Source organism: Danio rerio, chromosome 22 (assembly GCF_049306965.1).
Source record: "Danio rerio strain Tuebingen ecotype United States chromosome 22, GRCz12tu, whole genome shotgun sequence".
NCBI lineage: Eukaryota > Metazoa > Chordata > Actinopteri > Cypriniformes > Danionidae > Danio > Danio rerio.
Genome location: NC_133197.1, coordinates 14,117,501 through 14,145,224, shown reverse-complemented (window position 1 = coordinate 14,145,224; position 27,724 = coordinate 14,117,501). Strand labels below are relative to the sequence as shown.

At 33.4% G+C, this 27,724-nt stretch overlaps 1 protein-coding gene across 3 annotated transcripts in view; it reads left to right on the top strand.

Moving 5' to 3' along the window:
• lrp1ba (low density lipoprotein receptor-related protein 1Ba) overlaps positions 1-27,724 on the top strand; it is a 470,228-nt gene that overhangs the window by 392,962 nt on the left and 49,542 nt on the right. For all 3 annotated transcript variants that reach the window (XM_017353408.4, XM_021469578.3, XM_073937439.1), the window contains 5 exons: positions 9,686-9,792; positions 10,161-10,308; positions 15,374-15,483; positions 21,760-21,892; positions 27,022-27,144. In XM_017353408.4, the coding sequence (XP_017208897.1) occupies positions 9,686-9,792; positions 10,161-10,308; positions 15,374-15,483; positions 21,760-21,892; positions 27,022-27,144 (621 nt within the window). The remainder of the gene's footprint in view (positions 1-9,685; positions 9,793-10,160; positions 10,309-15,373; positions 15,484-21,759; positions 21,893-27,021; positions 27,145-27,724) is intronic.

Genomic DNA, 27,724 nt, shown 5'->3' with positions numbered 1-27,724 from the left:
TGTTCTACTACTAAACCCAGGTTAGAACTGCGGAGAGGATGATGTCTGTGACGTCAAACATATTCATTAAAAAAGTGGAACAGCACTTCGTTATTTGACTGAGTTTATAGTTAAGCTTTTGTTATGTTTTGTTTAGTTTTGACGATTTTATTTTCTTTTGTTTCATAATGCTGTACAGTTTAGTTTAGTTTAGTTTAGTTTAGTTTAGTTTAGTTTAGTTTAGTTTAGTTTAGTTTAGTTTAGTTTAGTTTAGTTTAGTTTAGTTTAGTTCAGTTCAGTTCAGTCTTGTCTAGTCTAGTATAGTTTAGTTTAGTTTAGTTTAGTTTAGTTTAGTTTAGTTTATTTTTATTGCATTTAGTTTAGTTTAATTTTGTTGTGCAGAGGGAGTTTTATTTTAGATTCATTTTTTAGTTTAGTTTAGTTTAGCTAAATTTAGTTTAGTTTAGTTTTATTGTGCTGTTAAGATTAGTTTTATTGTGGCAAGTGTAGTTTCATTGTAGTTTTCTCGTGCTGTTTAGTTTATTCTGGTATATTCTAGTCCAGTTTTGTTTAGTTTTGTTGTTTAGTTTTGTTTTATTGTTGCAAGTGTAGTTTTATTTTAGTATTATTGTGCTGTTTAGTTTAGTTTAGTTAAATTTAGTTTAGTTTTATTGTGGCAAGTATAGTTTCATTGTAGTTTTCTCGTGCTGTTAAGTTTAGTCTGGTATAGTCTAGTTTAGTTTTGTTTAGTTTTGTTGTGTTTAGTTTAGTTTTATTGTGGCAAGTGTAGTTTTATTTTAGTTTTATTGTCCTGTACAGATTTGTTTAGTCTAGTCTAGTTTAATTTTGTTTCATTTAATTTATTGTTTAATTATTTGTTTAATTTCATTGTAGTTTCCACATGCTGTTTAGTTTAGTTTAGTTTAGTTTAGTTTAGTTTAGTTTAGTTTAGTTTAGTTTAGTTTAGTTTTATTGTGGCAAGTGTAGTTTCATTGTAGTTTTCTCGTGCTGTTTAGTTTATTCTGGTATATTCTAGTCCAGTTTTGTTTAGTTTTGTTGTTTAGTTTTGTTTTATTGTTGCAAGTGTAGTTTTATTTTAGTATTATTGTGCTGTTTAGTTTAGTTTAGTTAAATTTAGTTTAGTTTTATTGTGGCAAGTATAGTTTCATTGTAGTTTTCTCGTGCTGTTAAGTTTAGTCTGGTATAGTCTAGTTTAGTTTTGTTTAGTTTTGTTGTGTTTAGTTTAGTTTTATTGTGGCAAGTGTAGTTTTATTTTAGTTTTATTGTCCTGTACAGATTTGTTTAGTCTAGTCTAGTTTAATTTTGTTTCATTTAATTTATTGTTTAATTATTTGTTTAATTTCATTGTAGTTTCCACATGCTGTTTAGTTTAGTTTAGTTTAGTTTAGTTTAGTTTAGTTTAGTTTAGTTTAGTTTAGTTTAGTTTAGTTTTATTGTGGCAAGTGTAGTTTCATTGTAGTTTCTCGTGTTGTTTAGCTGTTTGTCTTATTATGCCAAGTTTATTTTAGTTAGTTTTATTGTCGTAAGTCTATGTTTAGTTTTAATTCATTGTGCTCTACATTGTAGTTTTATGTAGCGATGTACTGTGATGTAGATTGCGCTGTAGTTTAGTTTCATTGTGCCGTTTAGTTTTAGTTAGGTTCCGTTGTTTTGTGCATGGTAGATTTGTTTAGTTTCATTTCCATAGGTTTTAGCTCTGTATCATTGTGCTTTGTGTTGTTTAGTTTCATTTTGCTTCGCAATAATGTTTACTTTCATTATTCAGGTTTTTTTTTGTTAATTTTATTTGTGCTGTTTTAAGTTTTATCGTGCAGGGTTTGTTTAGCGAACTTCCATTCTGCTACATTTTGTTGTTTACCCTAGTTTACTTTAATGTTGTAATCATGCTATAATCTGCTAGTCTTTGTCATCGGAGTGCTTTGACATTTAAGCACACGCTGCTTTCACATGTATCTCTTGAGTCTTAACACATCTAGACACGCAGACCCAGCAGGGCTTCTTAAAATGATAATAATAAAACATGGATTTATAGAATACTTCACAGTGTGTGGCACGTCAGAGCCTCAGAAAGGGATTTGCAAGCAAACGCTGATGCATCTTTCTATTTATTCCCATTTTTTTACCCTGGTGTCTGGGTCATTATGTAGGCACAGAACAAGTTCTCCGCTAGTCAAAGAACTGGTAAAGCCCAGTGGATCTCATCACACTTCAGCCTCTGGCTTTACAAGCTCAAACGCAGCATGCGCAGTGAGATTGAGCTTGTCTGCTGATTGCTGTGGAAGTTTATGTGTTGCTCAGGTAGTGATTATACCAATTTTCCTGAAAAGCGGACAGGTATTTTTCTTGTCCTCTCAGTGTTCTGCCTAACTATCGTCCCTCTGGAGTGCAGCTGTATATTTTTGTCAGCTCTGTGACTTTGATTGACAGTTAGCAGTGAAAGTGTCCCAGCAGATGACAGAATCGATCTCTCACCCTGATCTGCAATTTGGTTTTAGTGGCTGTGGTCCTGTTGCTCTCAGCATTGACTCTCGCTGCGTAAATGCCCATGTTTGTTTGTTTTTTATTTTTCTGTGCATTCTGGTTTGAGCTCTTTAATTTACTGACTTGCTACCACTATTTATTCAAAATGTGATAATGATAGACAAAGATATGAGGAAATGTTTAAAATGATACGATCTTGCATTTGGCTATTGTCGATACTGGAAAAAAAAAATGTTCATCACAAAAATGTTAATGTATTATTTAGTAATAACTAACAGTAGATATGTTAAGGCATTTATTGTCATGGAACAGAATGCAGAGCAAAAGTAGTGCGGTTCAACAGAATTTATTAATGGAAAAGTCAAAACAAGGCAGTCTGTCGTTTAACCAGGCACACAGAGCTGGATCTTCAAAAAGGAAACTCAAAAGGCCACCCACTCGGCCGAGAGAGAGGAGAGAGCAGGCTGGTTCCGTGAGCCCACCACTGCGATGCGGAGAACGTTTGACCCCCAGGTGCTGATGGTCAGAGCACAGTTATAGATGAGAGCACACTTTAACAGGGTTCAGCCAACTTGTACATACAACGAAGATCAAGGCACGACAGGACAGGACAAAGCTGGGTAGAAAGATGCAGGTTATTAAAGCTCTAAAGAAACTTAAGGCCCGTGCACAACGAGTCGTATTTTGCTCGCGTTTTCCATCGACGTTTAACGCCTCATGACTAAATAAAGAGCGTCAATGTGATTGTGCACACCAGATGCAAAAGCGTTTGTTTTGAGAAGTCGCGTCAAAACCTTCTCCACCAATCAGATCGACACTTTTGTTCACGTGCACGGAGCTGCTGAAGTTACAGTAAACAGCACTTGAAGGCGCTCAAGCGCAAAACTGTCAATGCGAGCGCACATTGAAGAAGATGCTCAAAGGCGATATGAACGTGGAGCTGCTTATTGGTCTTGTGAACACTAATCATTTCTTCATCGCTAGAGCTAGCGCTGCTGCTTGAACCATCCATGCTTGTTCGAGTCACCTGTAACTTTAACAACAAGCGTGTGAACTTCCTCTCCTCCTCTTCTTCTAAGTTATAAGCGGGTGTCAGAAGCTTAAAGTTGTGCAGCGCCATCTAACGTCAGATGATCAGCGCTCGTGCTGATTATAAGAGCTAATAGCTGAGAGCAACACACAGAGGGGAAGAGGTTAACAATGATCAAACCAACTTCATGACATTTATATTAGTTAATAAAAATACAAATGTCTATGTTAGCTGTGGTCCATCAAATAATTTTAACGAAGACTAATATTTAGATGACACGTTTAATCAATTAGATGATTTATTAATATTTTTTTATTTAACTGCTGGCATTCCTAGTATAATATTTAATTTCACTTGAAAATACAAAAGATTTTATAGTTTTGTTGTTGTTGTTGTTGTTGTTTGACTTTTTTTTTTTTTTAAGGTTTTTTGAATGATACAATCACACATTTTTGTTTGGAGTAAAAATGTATTTTTTCTAAAAATATTTTACTCATGGTATACAACATTGTATGGAATATCAGTATTTTTCAAGGTATCGTGTTGAAGTTAGAAATTCCAGAATTGTGACAACAATTAAATGTTGTGGATCTTTTTTCTTACAGTATTGAACTTGGTATTAAATGTACTGTAGATAATTTTTAAGATGTCGTATCAAAGTTAGAAATTGCAGTATCATGACAACACTAAAATGGACGTATGTCAATATTTTTCATGGTATTTTATTGAAGTCAGACATTCCAGTATCATGAAAACACTATAATGTTGTGGAATTGTTTACCTTGCGTTATCAAACATGGTTTCGAAGATCGATATTTTTCAGGTATCATATTGAAGTTTAAAAATCAAACATCATGACAACACTATAATGTGGGATCCTTTTTCTTTCACATCTTTCTTTTGCATCTTTTTTTGCATCATTCTTTCTTTTGTATCTTTTTTCTATTTTGTTTGCTTTCTTTCTTTCTTTCTTTCTTTCTTTTGCATCTTTCCTTTTACATCTTTTTGCATCTTTCTTTCTTTTGCATCTTTCTTTCTGCCATGTATTCTCTTCTGTTTTTCCTTTACTTCCTTTTATGTTTCATTACATTTCATTACCTTCATCTTTAATTCTAATAGATCTGCATATCTACATCTTCCCTTTACCTTCACGTTCCCCTTCATGATCATTCCCTTCATCTTTCAGCATCCTCCTATGCTTCTTTCATTTCCCCTTTCCATTTGCTTTTTCTTTTATACTTCCATTTCTCTTAGTTGTGCTAAAACCTATTTGCTGTTTGTTTAAAAGGTTCAAGGGTACTCGGCACACTCAAAACAAATCACTGCCAGTTTAAAGCAGATGTTGTCTCAGCATTATCTCCTAAATATCAACAAAGTCTTGAAGGTTTCCCAGCTGTCACGTAGTGTTTTATGAGCTGTGTGCTCGTGCCAAGCTCAATTGCACATTCAGTTCATGCACTTCTCAGTCTTTGTATTTCCATTTTTTTTCCTCTCGTTCTCATTTATTCAGTCTCTTACATCTCTTTCAATTAAGGTGAGGCGATGTAGACAAAAACACTGGCTTTTCATACGCCTGTCAATTTTAGATTTAACTTTTTGGCTTTCATGCCAAGTTTTGTAAGTTTTATTTTTATTTCATTTTTAAGTATTCCTTTTGTTTTTGACCCGTATGTCCATATTTTAAAAAATTCAGGTAAATTTAATTTTTTGTTTTTTTTCAATATTTTTATAGATTTTTACAGAGGGATTTGTAATGTACAGTAATGATGAGTAACAAAATAATTTAAAGCAATTAATTTTCCTTCTGCCTAGTCCTTCATTTATCAGAGGTCACTACAGCAGAATTAACCGCCAACTACCACCGAATAAAATTGTAATAATGTAATAGTAATGAATTACTCAAAGTAACTACTGTATACACAAAACGGATTTACATAATTTTCCTGATTAAATACAATATTTATTATGAAATATTATATATTATACATTAGTTATATGAAATAGTATATATTATACAATTAGATTTTGAATTATAATCAAAATCTTAATAAATAAATAAATAAATAAATATATATATATATATATATATATATATATATATATATATATATATATATATATATATATATATATATATATATATAAATAAATATAGTCAATTAAATTCAATTAAATTAAGCTTTATTTGTATAGCGCTATTACAATGTCGATTGTGTCAAAGCAGCTTCACATAAATGGTCATAGTAACTGAATCAGGGTAGTTCAGTTTTTAGCGTTTAAGTTCAGTTCAGTTTGGCTCAGTTCAGTGTGGTTTAAATCATTACTGAGAGTCCAAACACTGAAGAGCAAATTCATCGATGCGTAGCTCTACCGATCCTGAACCATGCAAGACAGCGCTACCACCTGTGCTGCGCTGTCACATCAAAGCAAGAAGGTCGCCGGTTTGAGCGTTGGCTGGGTAACTGGGCATTTCTATGTGAAGTTTGCATGTTCTCCCTGCGTTTGCCTGGGTTTTCTCTGGGTGTTCCGGTTTCCCCCACAGTCCAAAGATGTGCTATAAGTGAATTGGAGGGTATATTGTCTGTAGTGTATGTGTGTGTGTGTGAATAAGTGTGTATGGGTGTTTCCCAGTGATGGGTTGCAGCTGGAAGGGCATCCGCTGCGTAAAGAATATGTTGGATAACTTGATGGTTCATTCTGCTGTGGCGACCCCTGATTAATAAAGGGATTAAGCCAAAAAGAAAATGAATGAATGATAAACAAACAACCAAACAAACAAACAAATAAAATCATTTTGAACCTGACGTCATCAAATAGTTTTATGCTATAAATGTATGCAAATTGTTGCATAATAATTAAACAGTGCCTGATTTGCACATTCAAACTTAACTTTTCAGAAGACTGTTATTAATGTATTTAGTCAGCTGGGGAAACATGATCATAGCTTAATTAATTTTTACTTTAAAAGCAAACTCACTAAGTAATATGCAATTATTTTAGTTTACTCAATAAACTACTGTACTAATTAGCTGCTTATTAATGGTAAGGTAATAGTCGAGTTTAGCAATCGAGCAGGATTAGGAATGTAGAATAAGATCATACTTCATAAGTGCTAATAAACAGTTAATATCCTAATAATTAATAATAATAACTAACTTAAGTGCTACCAAAACATCACATAGTAACAGTGTTTACCTGGAGGCTCTTTTTGAACAAACACAGACTACTTTCTTCAGCATCTCCAGGAGTCCAGCAGATTTATTTTTGCATGATTTCTCTTGGATAAGGGAGAATATATGGCTCATATGGTCAGCTATTAATCTGGAGATGAAGCTGTAATATCCTTCTGTATTTGCGGAGTGGGAGTGCAGACAGTTTTGTTTTTTTTTTTTTTTCCTGTGTTGGATTCACCTTGAGAGTCTTGCACTGAAACATCAGTGTGAGTGAATAAAGGCTGTGATTGGGTCGTGCGGTGGTGATGTCAGAGCTGATAATCTGCAGAGAGCTGGAGCTGATGCTGACAGACTGATAATAGACTTAGAGAAAACACACACCAGAGATCTGATCTAGAGGGAGATCTGTTCTTTCTTTCTTTCTTTCTTTTACATTTTTTGTTTCTTTTTTCTTTTTTTCACATCTTTTTTCTTTCTTTCTTTCAAACCTTTCTTTTGCATCTTTCTTTGTCATTTTTCACATATTTTATGTCTTTATTTTGCAATTTTCTTTCGCATCTGTTTTTATCTTTTGTCTTTCTGTCACATCTATGTCTTCTGCATCTTTTTTCACATCTTTTGCATGTTTCTTTTGCATCTTTTTTCAATTCTTTCTTTCTTTCTTTCTTTTTCATCTTACTTTTTCTGTCTGTTAAAGAATCTCATGTTTCAGTCATTTGTTCATTTGCATAGTTTTCATGCATACATATATATATACACACACACACACACATTTATATATACATATACACACACACACAAACACACACACACACATACACACACACACACACATATATATATATATATATATATATATATATATATATATATATATATATATATATGTATGTGTGTGTGTGTGTGTGTGTGTGTGTGTGTGTGTGTGTGTGTGTGTGTGTGTGTGTRTATRTGTATATATATATATATATATTGTGTGTGTGTGTGTGTGTGTGTGTGTGTGTGTGTGTGTGTGTGTGTGTGTATGTATGTATGTATGTGTCATATATATATCATATATATATATATGATAGCGTCACACAGTTGCTGCAGAATTGTCAGCTGCACATCCATAATGGGAATCTCCCATTTCAAAACATCCCAAAGGGCTGCCCGTCTGCTGATGGTGTGGAGAGAAACCCCCCCATCATGACACATTACATTACAACGGTGCTCTATTGGATTGAGTCTGGTGACTGTGGATGCCATTTGAGTACAGTGAACTTATTATCATGTTCAAGAGTTTGAGATGATTCGCGCTTTAACATGTTGCTTTATCCTGCTGGAAGTAGCCATCAGAAGATAATAAAGGAATGGACATGGTCAGAATCAATACTCAGGTAGGCTGTGGCATTGACACAATGCTCAATTGGTACTAATGGGCCCAAAGTGTGCCCAGGAAATATTCCCCACACCATTACACCACCACCTTCAGCCTGAACCGTTGATACAAGGATGGATCCATTCTTTCATGTTGTTGACGCCAAATTCTGACCCTACCATCCAAATGTCGCAGCAGAAACCGAGATTCATCAGACCAGGTTTTTCCAATCTTCTACTGTTCAATTTTAGTGAGCCTGTACCAATTGTAGCCTCAATTTCCTGTTCTTAGCTGACAGGACTGGCACCCGGTGTGTTCGTCTGCTGCTACTGTAGCCCATTCACCCCAAAGTTGGATGTGTTTTGCATACAGAGATGCTCTTCTGCATACCTCAGTTGTAACAAGTGTATATTTGAGTTACTGTTGCCTTTCTATCAGCTTGAATCACTCTGGCCATTTTCCTCTGACCTCTGGCATCAACAAGGTATTAGTGCCCACAAAACTGATGCATAACTGACACAGATTTTCTCTATTTTGGACCATTCTCTGTAAACCCTCGAGATGGTTGTGCATGAAAATCCCAGTAGATCAGCAGTTTCTGAAATACTCAGACCAACCTGTCTGACACCAACAACCATGCCACATCTAAAGTCACTTAAATCATCTTTTTTACCCATTCTGATGCTCAGTTTTGACAGCAGCAGATCATCTTGATTATGTCTACATGCCTAAATGCATTAAGTTGCTATCATGTGATTGGCTACTAAGAAATTATAATTAACAGGCAGTTGGACAGGTGTACCTAATAAAGTGGCCGGTAAGTGTATACTGTATATATTGTACATGTCTGTGTCTAAAAACAAGAGCTTAAGCACTCATGAGTAAAAGATTTTATTAAAAAACTGCAATCAGCACACATCACCCTGTTAACATCAAATTTGCCTAGCCAAGTCGCCACTGTAAACACTTGCTCCAGTTTTTCTGATTGGTCCACTGCTTTAGAACTGACATTGATGTGTGGTGCTGCATGTACAATCTGCATTTGTTTTATTTGTTTTTAAAGATGTGAGATGCGTATGTAAAATGTAGAAATGCTTTTGCATAGAAAAACAGTGTAACGCACTGGAATGGAAAAATGCATTTATCCTGATGCTTAGTTTGTAAATTTTAATGTTTAAATGTTTAAATCTTTTTTCCTTTCTTCATTCATTTCTTCAGTTCCTAATTATTGTCTACATATCTTCACATCTGACTTATTCACTTGACTTTCTTTTTCTTTTAGTCTCTATTCTGTTTTCAGTTTGTGGTTTGTTCGCAAACCTGTCTGTCATTCTCTGATTTGGTTTCTTAGCTGTCGCCATCCTTCTTTTACATTCTCTCGTTTTCACCGTTTTTTTATTATTATTATTATTATTTTTTTTTTTTACCCATGGCACTTCTTAGGCTTTTCTGGCTTAGAAAGTTTGAATGTATCTTCCTGCTGCTCAAAACAATCCAAAAAGAGATTTGTTTGTTTGTTTCACTCCTGACAAAAGCAGATTCATCTGTCACAGCTTGTACCCTTCGTCACCGGTAGTCAAAGAGGTCCAAAATCTGAATCCATCCCTCTTTTCTCTCTCTCTCTCTCTCTTCTCCGTCTAGAGCCAGTTACATGCAACTCTAAAAACTTCATCTGCGCCAATGGAGAATGTATTTCCTCACGTTTCCGGTGCGACGGCGACTTCGACTGCACTGATAACTCAGACGAGGTTTCACATATCACATTCCTCACTATTAACAAACATTCCTTTTTAAAGTGTTGATATCTACTCTGTAAAACAAAAAGCCAAGCCAACAAGTATGTTATGTTGATTTAACTCATTTAAATATGCTAATCTCGTTTCATCTAAATCTAAGTCTTTTACTCACTGTTTTTAGTCAGTTTGATTGATGTAACTTGAGATGACTAGAAAATATACTTTGATTTAACTAAAAACTGAAATGAAACAACACAATTCTTGAGATTTTTTTAGGGACAACTTAGTTTTATGTTCAGTCCTTTTCAATTTGTTAACTTAATTGATTTGTATTGGTACTATGTGAACGAATTGTGTGGAACAAATTGTGCATTTTTCAGAGGGGCTGTGAAAGCCACTGCTCCGAGGATCAGTTCCAGTGTCTGAATCATCTCTGCATATCGGTCAAATGGCTTTGCGATGGACAGGAAGACTGTAAAACCGGGGAAGATGAGGCCAACTGCAGCCCTGCCAACACCGCCATGACAGGTTAGCGGCTCTTTAAATAATGCAGACCCATCCAGAAGCGATCAAAGCTGGTTTCAGACAGTGAGCTTGAGTCTTCTGTAATCACACATCACCAAGCGGACAACTTTTATCCAAAGGCAAATCAATGGCGACTGGAGATTTTCTGTACGAGCTCAAAGACTTTCATTTATAATGGCTAAGCCACTACTGGTTCACGTAACTACTGGGTCATGTTGGGCTTCACTGTAAGTTTATTTTAGCGTATAATTTTGCTGTTACAAAGTGCGTAATCACTTAACATGGAGGTATTGTTCATATCAGCAAGCTCTCTCAAACAGCTTGAGTTGGAGTCCTGAATTTGCTTTTAGAAATTCACACAGTTAGCTGTGAATTGAAGAAGAGATAATCCAGAAGAAATTTCAGGTATCGTCAAAGCTGAATGCTTTAATGAGAACTCACTGTTGCTGTGTCGTTCATCAGGAAAACTTTCAACTACTGCTGCATGCACTCAACTCAAAATACATAGGCTCATTCTGAAAACGTATGTTTCTGGAGATCGCGAATTACGTAGCCAGAGGTACATATGGCTGCATTTCATTTTTTAAACAAACGCTACAGGGCAGTATGATGCCATACCTTGCCGTGCTTTCCAGCTGACTGCTTACCTCCGTTTGGACAGCTTTCCCGCTGCAACAAGTTTGTTCTGTTAGCTCGCCATGTACGTTGGCAGACTTGAGACGCAGAGAGGAGTTGATCCCAACCACGGGGTTTAAGTCCAGTAAAGAATGGGTCCAGAAAGGAAAAATAAAAACAGAATCAAAAGATAAAATTAACAAGTAAATAACTGGTTGAGAATGTGGTAAAATCTGAAAACGTGATGCATATTAGACGAGGGCTTTTCTTTTTCTGGATTGCCTTTGAAATTTGTTGGTTTGGTTTTGGGAAGTGGGTGGGCGGGTCAATCAATAATTGGTTGGTCATTCAGTCAGTCAAACAGTCAGTCAACAGCGGCCTCTGGTTTGTTTTACGCGAGAACAGCAGGCTCGAATAGTATTTGAGATCTCAAAAAGCGCACACAGCAACCTCTTGTGGATTCGCGAAAGCAAAAACTGCAAAAAAGTACCCCCTGGGACATATTTTGCGGTCTCCAGAAATGTATACAGATGCACATTTTCAGAATGAGCCTGGGTTGCAAAATACACTATTTAGGGGGCCGTGCTTTTTGGTAGAAACAGAAACTGTCATGACAGTTTTTTTTTTTTTTAAATCTTGTTTCCGGGTCCTGCTAATCGTGTTTCTAGGTCTTGCCTAAAAGTATCACCTGGCCATTTGTTAGACGAAAAACAAAGCCATGCCTGGTACTTACAATGGGCAAACATCTTCCACTTATGGATAATAGAGGACGCTGTGCTCATTAGAACTTTTCAGAGCAGCAGAACTTTTTTTGTAACCTTCCCCAGCCTAGTGCCTCGAGACAACCCTGTCTCCGAGGTCTACAGACAAGTCCTTTGTCTTCATGCTTGATTTGTGCTTTAACATGCACTGTCAACCCTGGGACCTTATATGGACAGGTGTATGCCTTTTCAAATCATGTCCGATCAACTGAATTTACCACAGGTGAATTCCAATTAAGCTGCTGAAACATCTCGAGGATGATCAGGGGAAACAGAATGTACCTGAGCTCAATTTAGAGCTTCACGCCAAAGGCTGTGAATACTTATGTACATGTGATTTTTCAGGTTTTTTATTTTAAATAAATTTGCAACAAATAAAAAAAAACGCTTTTTTTCACATTGTCATTATGGGGTATTATGTGTAGAATTTTGAGGAAATAAATTAATTTAATACATTTTGGAATAAGCCTGTAACATTAAAATGTGGAAAAAGTGAAGCGCTATGAATAATTTTCGGATTCACTGTATTTTCTAAAAATATAGTTTCTTGATCTTATTCGAAGTTGCGTCTCTAGTGCCATCAAGCTTTTTTAGCTTTTTTTTTTTTAAATACTTGCTTGGGATAATTTTTGATCAGTATTTTATTGGAAAGTATAATTGGTTTAATATTCAGCAGCCAAAAACTTGTTGATTCAGATATTTTGTATGAAAATACACTCAAGGAAACTTCATAGAGTTGACATAAATAATCTAGTAATTGTCTATCCTAAACATTTTCTACAAATGAATGAGAGAAGAATAAAGTAAATGGCATGTCTCAGAATACACTTTAAATTTTTTTTTCTATCAGTGCTATTCCTTTTTATAACAGATGTAACAGAGTTGGCCAGAGTGCAGGAACAGAGCAAAAAATAGTAAAATAATAAGAATTTAAATTACAAATCATACAAAGAAAAAGTTTTGTGCTCATGTTTATTTAACTTTGTAGATAAAACACACAAACACGCAGAAAAGATGACATTTAGACGTAATTATTTCAGCATAATTGAAGCTGTGTGTACGATTTAGGAGGTAGAAATGAGTTACTGTACAAGAATAGGTACAGTGGGAGTCTTTAAGTGAATATTTTCAAGACGATATACCCCTAAATGCTCATACAGTTTTTGTTTTTGCAAAATATTCCACCTAGGAGACAACCGAATATTTTTACAAAGCATAATATGAGCACTTAAAAACAAACATCTAAATGGGCCTCGGCTTTTCATCTGCTGTTCCCAAAATCTTTTTTTTTTTAAATGTCACCCAAAGAGGGAACGGCTTGTTCCTGCTTAAAAGTCGCTCCTTTAAGTCAAAAAGCTGCAGCTTAAGTACACTCAGTATAAGTACAGTACACCTGCTAGCACTCCGCCACCATTTATGCTGCAAAAGAGGTTGCATTTTTTTTTTACCTGTTCTGCTTTTACTGCAGAAAATACAAGAAGGCAAAATATCACGCTCTTATCTGATCTCGCTTTTCATGCCTTCTTGAGGAACAGATGGCAAATCCACTTACTCTCCTCCAGATGGATTTCTCATATTCTGAATTTTTATAGTATCAGAGCTGCAGTATATGCATCTTCCCCCTGGAAATCTCAGTGCAGAATTCTAGTGCTATAGGTTGCGCTATAAGTGAATTTGAAGTGGCCATAGTGTATGTGTGTAAATGAGCGTGTATGTATGTTTCCCAGTACTAAGTTGCAGCTGAAAGGGCATCAGAAAACAACCCTGGTATACTAATTTAACATGCATATAATAATATTTGTTTTAATTTTTTATTCATTATTAAAGAAAATGTAAATATTAATCGAAAGTTATTTTCTTCCTCTGAGATTTTAAGTCAAATTTATAGTTAGTTTTAATATGCATTAACTTATTTTTAATGATGATATTTAGTAATGAAAAGTAATTTTAGTGGTAATATCATTCTAACTTAATTATTTTAGTGAATCAAAATAACTCATTCAATTTCTTGTATTTTTTAATGTTTTGTATTTTAGATTGGTTATTTATGTCTTCATTGTTTTTTAGTAATTTTAGTCTAATTTAGTTAATCCTATTTTACTTCAAACCTCAAAACAAAAACAACTACTAATTTAAAAATGCATTTAATTATATTAATTTTTTTACATTTATTATAAAAATAAATACATAAATACATAAATTAACAGATAGTTATGCTTCTTGCCCCAGAGATTTAAGTCAAAATTAAATTATATCCACAGCGGAATGAACCGCCAACTTATCCAGTACGTTTTTACACAGCGGATGCCACTCATTCACACTCATACACTATGGGTAATTTAGCCTACCCAATTCACCTGTACCGCATGTCTTTGGACTGTGGGGGAAACGGAGCACCCGGTGGAAACCCACGTGAACGCAGGGAGAACATGCAAACTCTACACAGAAACGCCAACTGACCCAGCTGAGGCTCTAAAGTGACCTTCTTGCTGTGAGGTGACAGCACTACCTACTACCTACCTACTTATATTATATTATATTATATTATATTATATTATATTATATTATATTATATTATATTATATTATATTATATTATATTATATTATATTATATTATATTATATTATATATTCATTCATTCATTTTCTTGTTGGCCTAGTCCCTTTATTATTCTGGGGTCGCCACAGTGGAATGAACCGCAAACTCATCCAGAATATGCTCTATGCAGCGCATGCCCTTTTAGCCGCAACCCTGGAAACATTCATATACACTCACTCACACACATACACTACGGACAATTTAGCTTACCCAATTCACCTGTACCACATGTCTTTGGACTGTGAGAGAAACCGGAGCACCCGGAGGAAACCCACACCAACACAGGGAAAACATGCATACTCAACACAATGCCAATAGCCGAGGCTAGAACCAGCAACCTTCTTGCTGTGAGGCGATTGTGCTACCCACTGCGCCACTATGTGCTGCCCATTTTTAGTTTCATCTTAGAATATTTTCTTGCATTCTAGATCAGTTTATTATGTTTCATTGTTAATCTTTAGTTTACCTCAGTTTATTCTTATTTTACTTCAAGACTCAAAAAACGATGCTGATATATACTTATGTAACATGCATATAAATGTATTTTTTATTTATTTATTTTTTATTTATGATTAAATTCCCAAGGCAAAAAGAATATTCCAGAGCTACGAATAATGCATTTTGTGAACCTCCACTTCATCTGTATTTTTTAACCCCAAGAGACTTAAAAGTGTCTCCCTCTCTTTCTCTATTCTTTTTCTTCTTTTTTTTTTAAGTGAAGGTCTCTCTCCTGTCTTTTTTCAGTCTGGCTCTTGAATTTTTCATCTTGGTTTGCTGTGGCCAGATTACCCGAGTATATCCACGGCTGCGACCGCTGACTGAAATATTCTGACCGTAAGAAGCGCTGCAGATGCATTCAGAAAGCTCACACTTTTTTTTCCCCCTGTCGACTCGAGGAAAGTCAGGGGAATTTTACCCTGTGATTAATATTAATGCGTCTGAAAACACTTGAGAAAGTGCAGGCCAGGTCTCTCAGACTCTACAGCAGAGAAGAGTCACGCGGAGCTTTCCAGGAACACACGCATCTTTTATTGTTGATGAATGTTTCAAAGGAGTGTGAGTTTGATGTTGTGTTGATGTTGTGTTTGTGCAGCTCGGCCGACGGCTTGCGGTCTGAACGAGTATGTGTGTGTTGGAGGAGGCTGTGTTTTGGCTGCTCAGCGCTGCGATGGACAGAACGACTGCGCAGATGGGTCAGATGAGGTCAGTTTAGTTCATACACACTGAATAATACATTATTATGTGTTTTTTGTTTCTGTGTGTGTGAGAAAGAGAGTTATGGATCATATTGTTATTGTTGTTACAAGTCATTTTGGTCATTTATTTCTAAATGTAATTATTTAGTGATTACATACTGCAGTCTGCAGTATTACCAGTGTAGATTATTATTATTATTATTATTATTATTATTATTATTATTATTATTATTATTATTATTATTATTATTATTATTATTATTAATAATAATAATAATAATAATAATAATAATAATAATAATAATAATACTATAATAATAATAATAATAATAATTATTATTATTATTATTATTATTATTATTATTATTATTATTAAAACATTACTGACAATGTAGTTTATTAATAATAATAATAATAATAATAATAATAATAATAATAATAATAACAACAGTATTATTATTATTACTATTATTATTATTATTATTATTAAAACATTACTGACAATGTAGTTTATTAATAATAATAATAATAATAATAACAACATTATTATTATTATTATTATTATTATTATTACTAATATTATTATTATTATTAATAATAATAACAATAATAATAATAATAATAATAATAATAATAATAATAATAATAATTAACATAATTGGCAATGTATTTTGTTAATAATAATAGTTCACTCACATAATTAATTTAATATATTTTCAAAATAAACAATAGTAATGGATGTTCAAATGTTTTCGAGCACAAAACTTCAGAACACTTTTCATAAATTATTAAATATAATTCATAAAACAAAATAATATTGTACACAATTGTCTTATTTTAATTGATTCAAAAGTCCATAATTATTGTTGTTAAGTTGGTGTTTGTTTTTTGTGCACACACACCATTAAATATTTTTAATAAATCTTATAACTTATACAGTTAAATGCAAATATAATGAGACAACAATAAAAACGTATTGTATAATAATAATAATAATAATAATATACAATTATAATACAATTCTATAATTAAAAATCTAATTAAAAATACGTTAAAATACATTAATTACAATTAAAGTAAATTACCCCTCTCCCATACCATCATAAGGCTTTCTTTTACCAACAAATAAATACTTTAAATATATAGTTTGGTCACACTTTACAATAAGGTTCATTAGATAATGTTAAATAATGCATTTACTAACATGAACAAACAATGAACAATACATTTACTACAGTAGTTATCCACGTTAATAAACGTTAGTTAATGAAAATACAATAGTTCATTGTTAGTTCATGTTAACTCATGGTGCATTAACTAATGTTAACAAGCATGGACTTGGATGTTAATAATGCATTAGTAAATGTTCAATTATGATTAATAAATGCTGTACATGTGTTGGTTATGATTTGTTCATGTTAGTAAATGCATTAACTAATGAACCTTATTTTAAAGTGTTACCTATATTTTTATAGTGAATAAATAGTTTTAAATAATTATTTTGAAATTTGTTTCTGCAGTTTTCATCAGTGCAGTAAAAGTGGAGGGGCCTATAATGTTTAATGTCATACCAAGCCCTAAAAGTAGCTCAAAATCACTTAAAAAGATGTCATAATGCAGACTTAGGTGAACACTCTCTTTTATATGTAAGTATAACACACCATTGCGCAGTATTTCAGCATTGTGTCTTGGTGTTTCCTCCAGACGCTGGTCTTCTTTCTCCAGAGACTTTGCTTTAATTACACCCTCACTCATAATGCAGTGTCAACAGTTCACGCCAGTTTGCCTGTCCTAATAAACACCATTAAAACAGACCTATTTTTCAAAGGCCCCACTAGAGACATATATACAATACATATATAGAAAAAAAAAACAATTCCAGCTGTAGAAGGTCAACAGTCTTCACTAAAGAGGACACATTTCTTAAAGGAGACCCTGGGTATTAAAACTTGGATTATTACAACATAAATGAGGTCTCTTATTAAACAATGTGGGAAAATGTAATAGAAAAACCTGTAAAAAATGTACTATTATCCAAATTAATTTTAGTCTTTTTACGTCTGTGAGATTATTTTAGGTGCACATTATAATACTGGAGCTTCCTGTTGCAGCTGATACCACAAAATAAAATACTTATTCGATATGATATGATACGATACAGATATACTGAGATACTGACAATATAATACAACAGGGTTATTTAATTTCAAAAAACAATTTAACTTCAAAAACGTTTGAATACTTAATCGTAAAGGCTTCTCAACGCCGCATTTCTGTTGCACGGAACAAAACTGCTGCAACTAAACAAAGTTATGCCACCTGTGCGCTAGTTTAAAGTTCCGAGCTTATACTCCGAGGCTAATATGCAGGCACATTGGATTTCCTATAGCATCGGGCCATTCACATATCGCGCCTTTTTCACACGCAAGTTCGTTTTGTTCCAATGTAAGAATATATGGCACTATGCGCGCTCAAAGTGACGCACTCGCACCTTCCAGGCACACCCAGTTGTAAACATCTCACAATATAGCGGTGACAGTTGTGCGTGGCTTTCAGTGCAATGTAAACAAAAGATATGTTAGACGAATTATTACAAATTATTAAATCAAATCAAATCACTTTTATTGTCACATCATCAGCAGCACGTGTGCTATGATTAATGAAAAGCTTAGGTGCTTGCTCCAGACAGTGCAAATTCAACAACAGTGCAAAATACAACATCACACTCCTCAAAAAAAAAAAAAAAAAAAAAAAAAAAGAGTAATGTAAAATTGACAGCGATATGTACAATGAATAGGTGTCCACATAGTTGTAGGCTGTATTGTTTCAAGTATGGATTGGTTAAAGGATTAAATGATTATGTATGAACGCAGATGATAACAGTTCATTTAAATACTTACCTAAAGCTTAAATTTACATTAGACGTGATAACCGTGAAACCATGATTATTCTTTAGACTACATAATTGTACAACCAAAATCTATAATTGTTACATTCATAATTGTTATGCAGTTCAAAACATAACATATTAATGTGTCTGAATGTAGATTAGATTAGATTAGATTAGATTAGATTAGATTAGATTAGATTAGATTAGATTAGATTAGATTAGATTAGATTCAACTTTATTGTCATTACACATGTACAAGTACTGTACAATGCAACGAAATGCAGTTTAGGTCTAACCAGCAGTGCAATAGCAGCAAGTGCAGGATACAGGAATAAGTTATAAAGTGCAGTTATAGAAAAACTATGGTGATATTTACAGATGGATGTACTATGAACATTATATACAGGTTGGATAAGCTATGAGCAGATTTACAATATATGAATATATGTGCAGGTTGCTATTAATAATCAGTAGTGTGCAGATAGATAAACATGATTACAAGTGTATATGTTACAATATATGAATATATGTACAGGGATAGATAAACATGATTACAAGTGTATATGTAACATATATGAATATATGTACAGGTTGCTATTAATAATCAGTAGTAGATTACAAGTGTATATTTATAGTGGGTGTCTACATAATTACAAATGTCCATATGCAGTGGGTATGTACAGTTCAATAAGTAAACAGTTTAATGTGGTGCAGTGAATGTGCAAATTTTTAAATGTGCAAATGTTAAACAGTGCAGTTATTGCGAGGAGTTTAAGTTAGAGGAGAGTGGGGGGTGTATTGGGGGGCAAAAGAGTCAGTGGGGGGCAGAGTTCAGGAGGGAGACAGCTCTGGGGAAAAAGCTGTTCCTCAGTCTGCTGGTTTTTGTCCGGGGGAGCCTGAAGCGCCTGCCGGAGAGAAAGTAGAAGAAGACTTAAGTCACTGCTTTTGTTGTGCTTTGAAATACAACATTGGAATGTTTGTAAAAAAAAAAAAGTCTATTGTACAATGCTAACGTGGGTGTCTTAAGGAGCAAAATACAGCATATGGGCTCTCACATTGCTGTTGTTTCATCACTCATATTGCAAGTCATATCTCTCCGGCCCTTCATTTGAGATGCTTTTCATGAACTGGCCCCCATGTTTACCTTGACTTGGTTTTTATTTCTACTGCAGTTTAGAATCGCATAGTACTAATTATCGCTACAGTTGCACTGCCTCTACTGCCGTTACACCATCATAATTGTGACAATGTGATTTAATTATAGTCATATTTTAGTCATCTGTATCATTTTAGATTTAGTCGAATTTCAGTTGACAAGTGGTTAATTTGCACAACAAAAATGTAGCCAAAATGGAAAAGGATCCATTTTTATCTGCAAAAATGCCTTTAATCTAAAACACATTTTAACACCTTAAACTTATACTATGCACAGATATGAAGTCATCATTTTCAGGTGTTTACACAGACACAAAAATACTTTTTAAATATATACAGTTGAGGTCAGAATTATTAGCCACCCTTTGAATTTGTTCTTCTTTTTTTATATATTTCCCAAATGATGTTTATTAGAGCAAGGAAATTACAGTACAAGGAAAATGCAAGGAAATCACAGTATGTCTGATAATATTTTTTTTTTCTTCTGGAGAAAGTCTTATTTCATTTTGGCTAGAATAAAAGCAGTTTTAAAGTTTTTAAACACCATTTTAAGGTCAAATTTGTTAAACCTTTTGTTAAACCATCATTATACAATAAATTGCCCAATTACCCTATCCTGCCTAGTTAACCTAATTAAGCCTTTAAATGTCACTTCAAAATGTATAGAAGTGTCTTGAAAAAGATCTAGTTACATATTATTTACTGTCATCATGGCAAAGATAAAATAAATCAGGTTTTAGAAATTAGCTATTAAAACTGCTATGTTTTGAAAAAATCTTCCCTTTGTTAAACAAAAATTGGGGAAAAAAATAAACAGGGAGGCTAATAATTCAGGGGGGCTAATAATTCTGACTTCAACTGTATGTGCATTCAGTCTCAAAAATAACGTCACGTTCCAAAACCTTTTCATTCAATGTTCCACGCTGATGGAATGATCTTCCCATTCCCACAAGAACTGCTGATTCAATAATACCGTTCAAACAACAACAAAGATGGCCTAGTCCCCTGTGAACAAAATCAGCACCCCTCTTTTCTCACTCCCCTTCCCACCACACAACAACCTCAAAATAATATGCAATTGTGAGTGTGCCTCACACAGGTGAGTGGGCTTGATAAACCACATTCATCTCATTTATCTCTCTGACACTGTTACCGACACTTGCACCAGTTTTGCACATTTGCTCCAGACACTTTCTTAGAAATCACTTCATATCTCAAAAAAAATTCATAAACACAGGTGAGTAGGCTGGACAAACCACCTTTAGAAAACACACTCATTCATCTCTCTGACATTGTAACCAACACTTGCACCAGTTTTGCACATTTGCACCAGACACTTTCTTAGAATCACTCCATATCTTTAAAACCAACACTGCATTTATAAAGTGTGCTTTTACATCGGTAAGTGGGCTTGATAAACCACCTGTAGAAACACCTTCTCTCTATTTAAAAAAAAAAAAAAACACTCTCCCCTGCTTACTCTACTTAATTCTTAGTACCTTTGTATAACTAGTGCTTCTTGTGTGTATTGCCTCTTCTTGTTGTATCTCTGAAAGTCTCAGTTGGACAAAACATGGACAAAAGCGTTTACTAAATGTAAACTTTCTTGTGTAAATAAATGCGAAAAACTTTTCCGTTTTTAACTGAAATCATTGTCATTGAAACCGCCCCCAAGTTACAAAATCTACCTGAGGTTTAAGAGCAATTAAGGGCAAAAGATATAATTCTAGAAATCATTCTGAATGTAAAACACCAGCACAGATCAGAACACAACTTTAACAATAATACATAGCAGAAAGAAACAATATTGTAAACACTTTCCATAAGACTATGAAACTGCAGTATGTGGCTTTAAAAAAAGATATTTATTGTCCAAATTTCTGTCAAATTATTCTTATATTTCTATTTGTCATTATGGTGTTGGTGTTAATGGACCTTTAGTAGATTAAAATCAAACAGGATTTGTTAAAGATGTACTCCATGCAATTTTTAACAAACATTTATAACCAGAGTGTCAAACCAATACCCAAAACACACTTTCAGCCAGTTCAGAATTTAGGGGCATGGCTAATAAATACAGTGGAGATCTGAAAAGAGTCGTGTCACCTAAATTGAGCTCCCCATGGGTCGAATGTAAAAATAAGGGCAGAAAATACAGTCTGTACAGGATAAAAATCCTTAAGTGTGTGTGTGTTTGTGTGTTTGTGTTTGTGTGTGTGCGTGTGCGTGTGTGTGCAGGTGGACTGTCTCAGCGAGTGTAAAGAGGACGAGTTTCTATGTCGTAATCGAGCTCACTGTATTCCTGCACGCTGGAGGTGTGACAGAGTCTTCGATTGCCTCGATCAGAGCGATGAGGATAACTGTGACCACGGTAAAACATCCACATCCCTCACTGACCCCTGCGTTATTTTGCAGATTTAACTTTTTAGGTAAAGGGAAAGAGTTTTAGTGTAAATGTTCTAAAAGTTAAACTTAGGACTGTATAGTATTAGGACTGTATACTATGTGCTTATACAAAACGTATGTTTTCATTGTCTTCTCAACAGTGATGTAGCGCAGGGGGCCTTTTGGGGGCTTAAGCCCCTGATGTATTGTCAAAAGCCCCTGATCTTTTGAAATATTTTGCAAAAATAGGTTGCACAACATTTGTTTTGTTATCCAAGTACTTAAAATTACCACATACATCCTGCACATTTCACTTAACACAGCTTTTGTGTCAGGTATTTAAATAAGCAGCTGTTTAGCAGTACCTGTTTCTTATTTGGGCTCATTTTGGCTCCTTTCGACCCTAGCTACGCCCCTGGTCAACCCACTACTTAATATTATAAGGTTATTTTGGTCTTTAATTACTGGAGCCTGAAAGGCCATTCACTTTTATTTTTCGCTTTTTTTATGTTAATTTTTTTTTTTTGTGCAATTGACATTGTGAACAATAGTATTAATCATATTATTATATTTATTTTGTTTTCAAACATTCTTTCTGTTAGTTTTTTTTCTTACAGTAAAGATAATTTTATATTCCATCACATTTAAAATATTTCACAGTTTTTTATATATAGATTTTTATATATTTTTTCACTATTATAACTAATTATTTTGAAATAATAAATTATTATTAATGCTTATTATTATTATTATTATTAATTATTTTAAATTCTAATGTATTTATTTTATTTATTTAATGTATAACAGATATTTTATAAAGGTCGACATAAAATCATAGTTTGAAGAAATTGGTTCAAATTGTTATAATAACAATGATAATAATAATAATAATAATAATAATAATAATAGTTGTTTATTATTATTATTATTATTATTATTATTATTATTATTATTATTATTATATAGTTGATTATAAATTGTTATAAATTCAAATATATTTAATTTAATTTATTTATTTATTTATTTATTTATTGTTTTGTTTTATTTTATTTTATTTTTTAATTTAATTTTATTTATTTTTTTTTTTGTTCAATTTAATATGCCAGATATTTAATACTGTGCCACATATGACCTCATAATTTTAAGAATTTGGTTCAATTTCAACTTAATAATAATACTCAAACTACCGATTCCACTTTGAAAACCCTTCATTCATTTTCCTTCTTCTTTTTCCATTTATTTATCAGGGCCACAGCGGAATGAACCGCCAGCTTATCCAGCATTTAATACATTTTACAATTTATTACATTTACCAAAGAGTCTTCACTAATCTTCTAAATATACTCACAAAAAACATGTAACATGTTTAAATCTTTACCACAGGCCTCTATGTATGATTTTATGCAATATTCATTTGTGATATGTATATATACTATGTTAAGTGCTACATGTCACTGTCTGATCTCAGACCTAAGGGATTACAGGAAACATGAACACATTACGGCAGATCAGAAACACCTCCAGCCTCCGCTAGAGCAGTCATTTCCACAATATTTGTTGAAATTGGCGAGGATGAAAGGTTCTGCGTTTGCACTTGATATCTGACAAGCGACTACATGAAAGGCTTCATTTCAGTGTTTGGAAAAATTGCGCTTGTTGATTTTTGTAGGGGAGACACAACAACACCTGTGTCTCCTGAGGACGAGTTTACATCAAACAACAGCTTCAACCTATCAGCAAGTTCATTTCATTTCTTTGTTGTTTTCTGCTTAAAGTCATTGTTCTGATGTTCAGATTATAAGAAATCTTTCTTCATGTTTCATATTTGTCATGAGTTTGCGAGTTACACAATCTTGGCTCTGATGGTCTTTGGATTTTACTCATAAAATGAGTCTCCTTCCGCCTTTTATGTTGTTTTGTTTTTGTTTTGTTTGTTTACTCTGATCAAGGAGCATAGAATCACCAAGAGGCGACACTCTAGTGCAATTTGGGAAACAGCCACTAGGTGGCGCGGTAGCCATTTTGGAATGAAAGCTCCAATAGAACAACAGCATATTATAAGTCTGTAAAATAAACTATTAGAAGTGCTGATGATTGTGATAGTAAGTGTTGTATTTTCGTCTTTCAGGTAGTATCTCAGTTTTAATGCGCTTTTTAAATAAATTAATAAAAAACAAAGCAAAGCGGCTGCTCGCCATTGCGACAGCAATAAGATCCAATAGCCAGCCGATCGCTTTTCACTCCAAAATGGCGGAATCCGGGGCTGTGGCTGTTACAATGGAACGTTCTACATAAGCTTTTTGCTCTGATGAAGATGCACACATGTGCAGTACATCTGTGGCATATCAGAATGTTTTGTTTTGTTTTGTTTTGTTTTGTTTTGTTTTGTTTTGTTTTGTTTTGTTTTGTTTTGTTTTGTTTTGTTTTGTTTTGTTTTGTTTTGTTTTGTTTTGTTTTGTTTTGTTTTGTTTTGTTTTGTTTTGTTTGTTGTTTCAGCTTGTAGTTTGAGGCATTTTGTTCATTTTTAAATGTTTTTTATTTTTGTTTGTGTGTGTTTATTATTTGTTTGTGAATTTATTTGTTTATTTAATTTAAATAATTTTAAAAATTTAAATTTAATATTATTTATTTTTGTTGTTTGTAGTATGATGCATTTTGTTTATTTTTTTTAAATGTTGTTTATATGTGTTAGTGTGTTTATTTGTGTTTATACATACATACATACCTACATACATACATGTGTGTGTGTGTGTGTGTGTGTGTGTGTGTGTGTGTGTGTGTGTGTGTGTGTGTGTGTGTGTGTGTGTGTTTATATTTATTATTATTTTATTATTACTAAATATGTATATTTATAAAACAGTTCTGTCTAGTTCTTGAATCTAATTGGCTGATAGCTGTGATATATTTGAATAATATCAGCACCCGTACAGCCTCTTTACCCTCTGTGTATTACTCCGCCCACATACAACCAGCAAAAAGCAGACACTACAGATCTAAAGTTTAAAAGACGCTTGATCAGCTGTTTAACTGTCAGCTTATGATTTGAATCCAAGGTGGAAGAAAGTAGTTCCCCATACAAAAGGGTTTTTGATACTCTCCATGTTTGATTTTGTTTTTATATACACAATTATGCCGTCAAACTGTTACTAAGTCAAACTAAGGCACTCAGCCTGCGGCCTTGTGCCAACATACACCTACCACCAGTGCCGATATATAGCCAAATCGCACTGCTACTCGTGTGATATTGCTATATATATATATATATATATATATATATATATATATATATATATATATATATATATATATATATATATATATATATATATATATATATATAAAGAGAGAGAGAGAGAGAGAGAGAGAGAGAGAGAGAGAGAGAGAGAGCTGAACTAACTTTTTAAAATAAATTTTCTTTTTTTAATGTAATATTATTTTTAAAATATGTATTCAAATAACACCATAATATTAATTGTTTAAAGAATAATTTTAAAAAGTTATTTGTTTATAACTTATAATGTATATAATTATATATATAATTGCATATATATATTTATAATTATTTTCTTTGCATCTTTATTTAACTTTCTTTTAGAAAATGTTCAAATGTACTTTTTTTTTTTTACTCCATTTGAAGTTTGTTTTGAACATTTTTTTTTAAGAGCCTTTTATCAGCACATTTCTATCCTGCTATCCTGTCGTCATTTATTCAGGAAAACACTGCGATATTAATGCCCATTCCTGTCAAACACCTACCAGAAAAGCCTTCTTTTTCTCCGAGCCGATGACAAAGAAAGAGGTGAGAAAAGCAGGATGAGTCTGACAGCCTCTTCAAACCTGCTTTCTAAACTCAGCCCTTTAAAAGCCTGATCCAGGGTCAGTTTATACAACACAATCCTTCCACTTTCTTTTGCTTTTCTTTGACCATTTCAACCTGAAGAAACTAAATGGGGCTCCATAAAGTTCATCATCAGGTCTTCTTCAATGTTTTGTTAAAGTAAAACCGTCTTTTCAGACTATCCTGATTAAAAGCAGCTCAATGTCATCTTGCGTTTCTGTATTTTTAAAAAAAATAGTCTTTCAACTAAATCTTTACAAATGCTGTGAATGGTTAGACGTCATATAGAAATCACAAACTGCTCTTCAATTGATAATTTTTTTCTTTCAACTTCAGCTTTAAATTACATGTGAAGTTGTTATTTAAATATTTAATTAAAATGTGCAAAGATCATCCTTGAATGTGTTCAGACATTCAGAAAGTTTCCTTCAATAGAGTGCGCATTAGTGTCCTGTTCCTGTTTTGAAAGCAGTAAAGCTTCTTTTGAGCGAGAGTTATTGTATGTTGTCGTGGTCAAAAGTATTGGCACCCTTGATAAATATGCGCGATGAATGCTGTGAAAATAATACATGCTTTAGTTTACACTTAACACTAAGGGCTACTTTTTAATGATCTATGCGCAAAGTCTAAAGCACATGGTGCAAAAGCTTAAGGACGTGTTCAAATTCCATTTTTGCTATTTTAAGGTTGGAAAAATATGCTTTGTGCCATGGTACATGGTCTAACAGGGTGGTGCTTATTGTCTTAGTGAGTTGTGGGTGTGTTTTGAGCATAACAAACATTAAACTAATCGGAGTCTCATCTCCCATTCCCTTTAAGAGTCAGTTGTGTCACGCCATGCCACATTTGCTATTGACATGATGGACTTTGTAAGTGTAAAAACTGAACACTTAACTAGTGAGAAAACAGTTAAACAGATTATCTGTAGCACAACAATAAAGAATGAGCCTCCTTCATTTAGCCTCTTTACTTTCTCTTTACTTTAGGTCTTTACTTCACTCCTTTACTTTCGTGGTGTTGTACACACTCCACTTAAGACATCCAATAGCCTACATATTTAATTTTGTTTGTTAAGCACAAAGATTTGTTTCAAAGCTATTTCTAAATTCAAGGTTTAATTGCCAGCAAATGAATAAGCGAACAATAATAACCAAGTGTGTTTAAAAACACTTTAGTTATAAAATTGGGGTTGCGCTGGTCTGAAAATAGCAACGAATTGCATGTTACATTTTCATTGTATATTAGATGATAAACGCATCATATGTTTTTGTCTGCAGGGTCTCTGTCGTGTCGTGCAGATGAGTTTGTGTGTAATAATACACTGTGTAAGCTGCTGGTTTGGCTGTGTGATGGTGAGGACGACTGCGGAGACAACTCTGATGAAGATGCGCACATGTGCGGTACGTCTGTGGCATGTCAGAATGTTTTGTTTTGTTTTGTTTTTTATTAGATGTTGAGTTTTTTTATTCCGCATTCATTTGTTTTTTTATTCATTCATTTTGTTTTATTTTTTATATATATTTTGATTGTTTTATAGATTTATTGTAGGTTTATATTTTAGTTAAGCTATTTATTTTTTGTATGGACGTTACTTTGTTGTTGGTCTTGTCGTTTCTGTGTATGTTTTATTCATTCAAACAATTTTCTCCTGCCTGTTTTTTGTCAAATAAACATCTATAATTGAAAAAAATATATTTAATTACTTTAAAAATATTTATTTATTCATTCATTCACTCATTCATTCATTTTCTTTTTGGCTTAGTTCCTTTATTAATCCGGGGTCGCCACATGAACCGCTAACTCATGCAGCATATGTTTTACGCAGCGGATGCCATTCCAGCTGCAACTTATCACTGAGAAACATCCACACACTCATTCACACACATACACTACAGACAATAGCCTACTCAATTCACCTGTACCACATGTCTTTGGACTTGTGGGGACACCGGAGAACCCGGAGGAAACCCACAAGGACAA